Genomic DNA, 7252 nt, shown 5'->3' with positions numbered 1-7252 from the left:
CTTCCAGGCTCCCTCCTGCACAAGGACGGGTGTCCCAGGCTCCAGCTGTTGCAGGGACGATTCGTCCTGTTACTGACCCCGCTGATCTCACAGGCTGCCTCTTGCTGCCCCAGGGAGCAGCTGTGGCAAGAGCCGCAGGAGGACCTCAGGCACCTGGTGCAGAGCTGAGTAGACCAGGAGCTGTTTTCTGCTCCAATGGAGAAAGCCAAAGACTTTCAAGGCGCTGTTACCAGGATGCGGCAGAGGATAGTCTGCATGCCACCAAGCGATGGACGCTCGCCGGCTGTGCTTGGGGAAGCAGGAGGAGCGAGCCGGCCTGCAAGGGGAGAGCACCAAGGTGCCAAAATGCAGAGCCTTCCACCTCCGGAGATCTGGGTGTGCACCCAGCGCGGCCGCACGGGTGCTCAGCCGAGGCCCGGGTGCCGGGGCTGCTGGCGTTCCCCCGCAACAAGCCAGTTCTGTAGACCGCGGCCTCCTGCGTCTCGTTTCCTCGCGGCATCTCCCGCGCTGGGTTCCACGGAGTCGGGTTAGGACAAATCGAAGGAGACTCACCCTGCTGTGCCGGGTGCAGCTGTTTGGCTACGTGCCGCTGGTCTGGGTCTGGGCTGTTTACTTCCACTCCCTGGCTGCAGGACTAAGCCTCTCCACGCTGCCTGCAATCCCTGCTGCTCAAGTCTCTTGGGGTCTCTTGGCAGTCTGGTTTTGGCCCCTGCGTGCTTGCTGCCTCCTCACTGTTGCTGCTGTCAGCAGCTGTGATCGGGTAAGTGTATGCCACTGAGATGCCCAATGAAGGAGCAGACTCATTAAGAGCCTTCAGCGCCTGTTTGAGCTCGCAGTCTGAACAGGCAGGACAGCACCCAGGAGCTCTGGCAGGCCAGCACGGAGCTGACACGCATGCTGGAAATGTTCCAGCAGGTAGGGACAGGCCATTTGCACCGGTGGACGTGCATCACCACTGCGAAGGCAATGGCACCCCGACCTGTGCTCGGGACCACATCTACGGATGACTGGCATCCCTGGGAAATGGCTGCAGGGCTCAGGAAGAGCCACAGACCTGAACGGAGCCATCGGTGCTGCAGTGCAAGCCTGGGGTGCGCCGGCGGAACAGGGCCGGGAGCCAGTAGAGCTGCCGGCCCCGACCGATGCGTCTATGGGGCTGAGCACCTGCCTGCACTGCTGCTTCCCGTCTCTCTCTTCCAGCAGCACCAACATCCAGCCCATGGTTATCACATAGGAGACGCACACGCACGTTTGCTGGGAGCACGAGTCTGCCTTTGGTGAGGTTTGGAGGCCGAGCCCTCTGAGCCCTGCCCCAACCAGCTGCGAGCATACCGGGAAGAGGGGCCTCCATCTCCTCTGCACACCAGGGAGGCCTCTCGCCAGGTCCATTTGCCACCTGAGAACCAGCTGTGCAAGTCCTCGCTTCGCCTTGGGCCCTGCAGGTCAATTTATCTGGGTTTTCAGACCACACTTATCACCATGGTACCTGCGCACCCGCTCCCTAGTAAGTGAGAAATGAGTACAAGGTCTGTGTGCCGCTGCAGGCTTTCGCCTTCCACTGGGTCGATGATGCGAATTGGAGCCTGTAAAAATCAGACCAGGAAAACCAAACCATCAAGCTGTCCTGCTGCTTGTCACGGATGCAGCCCCGGCTGCTGGGACCGCACCGCTCCCGCCCACACCCCCCACGGCCCCGTGGCTGCCCGCCCGAAAGTTGGCAGATCCCACGGCCCTAGCACCTCCTCCTCACATGTCTGCACGTCGCACCCCATTCAGGGGCGGGCAGCCCCAGCCAGTCCTCTCCTGGTATTCGTTTCCCCAGTAAACCGGCACAGCTGCCCAGGGGCACAGTAAGGCCCCTCAGGGGAGGCACGACGCTCTGATGAGAGGTGCTCCACAGCACTGAGGGTTTGGGAGCCCCTGGCCAGGTGCTGCAGCACTGTGTTGGTGCATGTGCTCTTTGGCTCAGCAAGGTGGACCCTGCAGCGGTGGCACCGCACCTGCCAAGCACACACCGCTGTATCACGACTCTGAGTGTGGACCGGTGCCACTCCGCGCATGGGCCTGCCTTTGCAACGCCACTGCTGGCGGCCCTGGCCTTCCTGCACCTGCACACAGATAAACTTGGGCTCAGCAGCTCAGACCCGCGCTGGGAAAGAGAAGGGGTGAGCACGGTCTTCACCCAGCAACCCGAGGCACGCTCCTCTGTGGCCCTGCGCCACGGACCACGCAGGCCTCGGGAGTTTGTCTGTCCGGTCCCAGAGCCAGCCAGCCCCTCTGCTCCTCACCAGCGGCAGGCTGTCCAGCTCTGCACGAGCAGAGCAGTGCTGCAGCCTGTGCTTGGTGCAGGAAGCCCCGGGGAGGGAGGGGGAAGAGCAGCCCTGGCTGAAAGAGCCGTCAGGCGCTGCTCGGAGACCGAGGCTAGTTCCGAGTCTCCACCTAGCCCCCGCAGACCGTCCTCGGGCCCGGCGCGGCAGGGGAATAAGCAGACAACAGCTGCATCTGCCTCCACGCCACTAAGAAGGCAGGGCGCGAAAAAGAGGCTTTCTGCATCAAATATTCTGCGGAAGGACTTGATGCTCCTAATCTGCACAAAGAAGATTCTCCTCCGCCGTCTGCCTGCCAAGGCTGCCCTGTGCCGACCACCCGGCCTTAAGCAGTCAGCACCAAGGGCACCGGCACTGACGCCTGCCCAGATCAGCATTCTGCTGGCCGGGCCAGGCCGGCCCTGCCGCGCGGCACAGGGCGAGCATCCCATGAATAGAACATCACGGCGAGGAAAACTTGCTTGGTAGGACTGTCCATGCCCAGAGCCAGGCTCCCTGCCTCCTGCCTTTCTTTGCCAGGGACACAACCTCGGCTCCGCGCGCCTGTCATCGGCGGTGATCACAGTCCTCCCTGCATCCGGTCCGACTCCAGGGACGCCGTGCCCAGGATGCCACGAGCTGCCGTGGAGCTGTTGTTAGCATATGGGGGGCTTCTCGGCCGTGCTTTGGGGGTGTTGCCGGCACCGGGTGCAGAGCTAGGGATTGCTCCCACCTGCCCTGCAAGGCCGCTGCTTTCACAACCAGCGAGGTGGCAGATACGGCACCGAGCCTGCGCTCTCTGCCAACTCTCGCAGCGACATGTCAACGCGTGAGGTGTCCCCCTGCCTGTGCTCCTGCTCCATGGGCATGTCCCTGCTGCGCGTGCATTCAGCGCACGGCGGGCCTATTGCACCAATACCCCCCGATACATGCAATCCTGTCCCGTAGATATGATGGCATGCGAGTAAACACACATGTGCACGCATATGCACATACATATGCGCAGGCAAACCGTGCCAAAATCCTTGCTCCACAGCTGTTTTCCTCAGGAAAACAAACTTTGGCGTTTCCGTTTTGCTTCTCTGCTTACTCAGAGCCAGGAGACAGTACGAGCACCAGGCTGTGCGCAGAGGGTGCCTCTGCAGCCATTCTGACAGCTGTTACCCTCGTCCTCCCTCCCACTCCTTTCCACCCACTTGTTGCATCCTGTCTTAAATTAGATTACAAACTCTTTGGGGTGGCTGTGTCATTGTGCGCGCGTGCATCGCACCTGCACTGCACGTAAACAAAGCAGGAGCGACTATGAGCAGTGAGCGGCATCGCTGGCACCTCGCCACCCCCATTGCCCACTGCCGGGTCAATCCGCTTGGAACAAAATGCCTCTGCCATCCCAGTTTGCAGTTACTAATGCTAAGCACCTGCCCAGCCCTGTGCGGACGTGGACCGTGGCAGGTGATGCAACTTTTACTGCTCCCACTTTGCAGAGGTGGAAACAGGAGGTTCGATGCTCAAGGAGCCGGTACTGGAGTGGGAAGCGTAATTTAGGAGTTGTTGGCTCCCAGTCTTGTGCTCAGCACAACAGGCCGCTGAGCCTCTTTACATGGGGATAAATCAGAATTAGTCAAAACAATCAGTGCGTCTGTGGGGCAGTAACGTTCGCAGTTAGCGCATTATGAACGCCGCGTGGAAAATAATGCCATGTCCCCTGAAGTCAGGTCAGAATCATTATCCCAGTTTCACAAACGAAGATATTACGTGACTTGTTTGCACATCGTACAGGCAGAACTGGAACTCGGGCAGCCCAGCTCCCAGCAAAGTGCTCCTTCCCCTAGACAGCCCTCTCTCTCTGGGTGCTGCTTTGCTCAGATGGTTATTTAATTCTTTTCTTTTTAAGCTTTTTCCCCTCTGCGCCATTCCTGCGCAGGCTGATTACACGGGGATGGTTCCGGGAAGCCCGGGACACCAAATGTGTAGTTTAGGCTGGTGGCACTTCCCCAAATCTCAGCTTAATGAATGCCCTGGGTGGGCACCTCTAGCTGGTTAGGCAGTTAAGGAGCATATCTAACAATCATGTACGCGCCGGATGGCTCAGGGGATTGATAATGGGCTACAGTGCCTTTCAGCTGCAGCTTTCTGCTTCAAATGTGGCTCAGGCTCTTAGCTGCCAAGAGCTGTCATCATCCACGGGGTTTTCTGTAGCATGTGAGAGCGCATTTGTGCAATTCACAGTGGACAAGTGTCCACCTCAAAGTCAGCACGCTTGTCAGAGGTCTGCAGAAACGCTCGGGGCTGAAGAGCCACGGAGGCAGGAGGCAGGGCAAGGGGGGCGTGCTGCTGGGGCCAGTGCTGCGCCCGCTCCCTGGCCGGCAGCAGCTCGTTCCCCCAGGCTGGGGGGTTTCCGAGAAGTGCCCTGAACTCGCTCAGAGGCAGAGGTGACCACAGTGTTTCCGGGGCCGGCTGGCTCCTGGATTTTGGTGGTGGCTCATTGAGGACACGTGGCAGTTTTCAAGGCTTGAGACAGTCCTGGCTGCAGGGGCTGCGTGGCCTGGCAGCGAGGTGTGGCCAGGCGGTGCTGGGGCAGCACAAGCCTCCGACCTCCGTGGCCTGGGCTCTGCTGGGCTGTTGGTGGGTGCGGGCAGCACAGGGACGGAGCTGGCTGCATGGAAGGAGGAAGGGGCGGCCGAGAGGCTGTTCAGCAGGTTCAGCTCGAGGGGCCTGGGCCAAGCTGCCGCTGCCTTGCGGAGAGGGAGCCGTGAGCCACACACATGCTTATGAGTCACTTCTCTGCCTAACTTCTCCCTCGCTCGGTGGGGCTCTGCTCTGAAGTTTAGAGGCCAGGTTCTCAGGGCCCAGCCTCAGTGCAGGGGACTCTTTCCCTGGAAGGGTTTTCCTTTTCCTGCAGGCCCCTGGCACGGGAGCTGTGTCTTAGTAAGTGTCTGTGTGGCGCCCAGCTCAGCAGGGCTCCAGCCCTGACCCAGGCTGCGGGGTCCCCTCCTAAAAGTGTCGTGATGCAAGAAGTCGCTGGAGCCCAGACCTCCCTCCCCCACTGTCAGGGAACCCGGCCAGCGTTATTGTCCTGCGGCATCCGTCTCTCTGGAGCCGGATGGAAAGAGAAAGAGACCAAACCGTCCAGGCAGTGCCCTTCTGCAGCCTGGCAGCACGGGCTCCGACTGCTCGGGGCTGGCGGGGAGCAGAGAGCCTCCTGCCGAGGGAAGCAGGCGGCTGCCCAGCTGAGACCCCGCAGCCGCGCCCCCACCACGTCCCTGGCTCCCTTCCACGGAGCAGCCGAGCAACAAAGTGAAATTAGCCTGATTTCACTGTGCTGCTGGTCTGGCACACAGAGCCCCCGCGAAGCAGGGGCGCAGCTAGAGAGACACGTTGCTGGGCTGGACCAAGCCGTGGGCCGGCTTCTGCTGCTCCCCTCGCGCCCGGGGGCCTGGAGCTCTTTCTCCTCCCACATCTCCTCGCCCGCACACGCGTGTGTCGCCACCCCATGGGCGTAGCCTGGCCGTGGCTCCGCCTCTGCTGAAGTCCTCGCGAAGGCCCTCCGAGTTTGGCTCTCCATACCAATTTCTCCAGTGCCAAAGGTGCACCTGGTGCTCTGCGGGGTCCTCGGGCATGCCGTGCTGTAGCAAGCGCCATGCGGACGGACCAGCCTCACCGCACGCTCCGCCGTCCCTGCCGTGTCCCCTCCGCCCCACCTGTGGGCTCTCCGGCCTGTGCACAACTGCCCCCCCGCCCATGCACTGGCACTAACACATCACCCCTTCCGCGCCGCAGCTGCACGCCCCAGGGCCAGGGGAAGTCTCCCGCTGGGTTTTCGAGCCCTTTGTGGAGCTCTGCCAGCCCCTGCCCACACCGTTCCCTCGCCTGGCACTGCTCCCCCAGAGCCCTTGCCCGCCATGGCGGGGTCAGGGAGCCTCGTATTTGCCACTTCTGTCCTTGGAGTCATCTCTAACCATCCCTCTGGCTCGTTGTGAGTGCATCTCCTGGCAAATCCCAGCTGAATGCACCTCTTCCCCGCCCGTGGCTCACCTCAGCAGAGCAAGGTGGAACCATTTTAAGCTCAGCGCTGTATGCACTTGCGCTGCTGGGGCCTGGAGACCCGCCCGCACCAGGGAAGCATTTCCCAGCCGGGCATCTGCACCGGAGGCAGGGTCGAGGGGCCCAAACCGGAGGCACATCCCTGCGCTCCAGATGGCCGCGTTCCTTGGAGGTGGAGCACAGCGAGCGGAGCGCCGGGCCTGGCGCTCGGCGGAAAGGTCTCTGCTTCCCGGCTGCGCCGCGGCCCCAGGAGGGAGGGCCTGCGAGTCTGCCCTTCTCCCGCTCCCGCTCTCAGGAAGAACAGATTTGGCCGCCCCGCGGAGAGCAGCAGGCTGCTCCCTTCCTCCCAGCCCAGCTCGTGCTTTCCAGCTTGTTTTCATTCCCTCCCCAAAGGAATCGGCTGGCCTCGCTGCAGAGCCACCTGGGACCCTACCTGAGCACCAGCCTGCCTGAGCCGTGCCAGGGAGTGGGGCCCGCACAAGCTGCCACGCAGGGACCATCTGGCTGCAGAAGCCCGGAGAATGGAGTGCATCTTGCAGGAGCGCAGGCCTTAATCTAGCTGCTTGCTGAATTATTCAGAGATGGCATTAACTTATAAATGAGTGTGTTTGACTGATTTTGTGGTTGATGTACAGATAAATTCTAATGAAAGACAGCTACAAGATTTTAAATTATTAATTAGGCTGCCACTTAACAAAGCCTATTTGGCACTCTATTTCCTTGCTTAACAAGACAAAAACTTTAAGGATAGGTTTGTCGTAGCCCAGAGGCTCTGGATTTACATGCTGTTGTTCTAGCTCCGGAAAGGAGGCTGCAGATCGTGACCCGGGCGCGGGTGCCAGCCTGCTTCCCTGCCTTCTCGGCCCCGGCCTGGCGCGGGGCACGGCGGTGCTCCCGGGAGC

At 61.1% G+C, this 7252-nt stretch overlaps 1 protein-coding gene across 1 annotated transcript in view; it reads left to right on the top strand.

Annotated features, from left to right (window-relative positions):
* Nucleotides 1-268: 268 nt before the first annotated feature.
* The window catches only part of DPH1 (diphthamide biosynthesis 1), a 35257-nt gene continuing 28273 nt past the window's right edge, over nucleotides 269-7252 (top strand). Inside the window, exons 1-4 of the mRNA XM_019545343.1 lie at nucleotides 269-337; nucleotides 696-760; nucleotides 846-915; nucleotides 3072-3135. Of these exons, the coding sequence (XP_019400888.1) occupies nucleotides 269-337; nucleotides 696-760; nucleotides 846-915; nucleotides 3072-3135 (268 nt within the window). The remainder of the gene's footprint in view (nucleotides 338-695; nucleotides 761-845; nucleotides 916-3071; nucleotides 3136-7252) is intronic.

Source organism: Crocodylus porosus, unplaced genomic scaffold (genome assembly GCF_001723895.1).
Source record: "Crocodylus porosus isolate Cpor-Errol unplaced genomic scaffold, CroPor_comp1, whole genome shotgun sequence".
Lineage (NCBI taxonomy): Eukaryota > Metazoa > Chordata > Crocodylia > Crocodylidae > Crocodylus > Crocodylus porosus.
The sequence above is the reverse complement of the archived record's forward strand: the minus strand, read 5'-3'. Positions and strand labels throughout refer to the sequence as shown.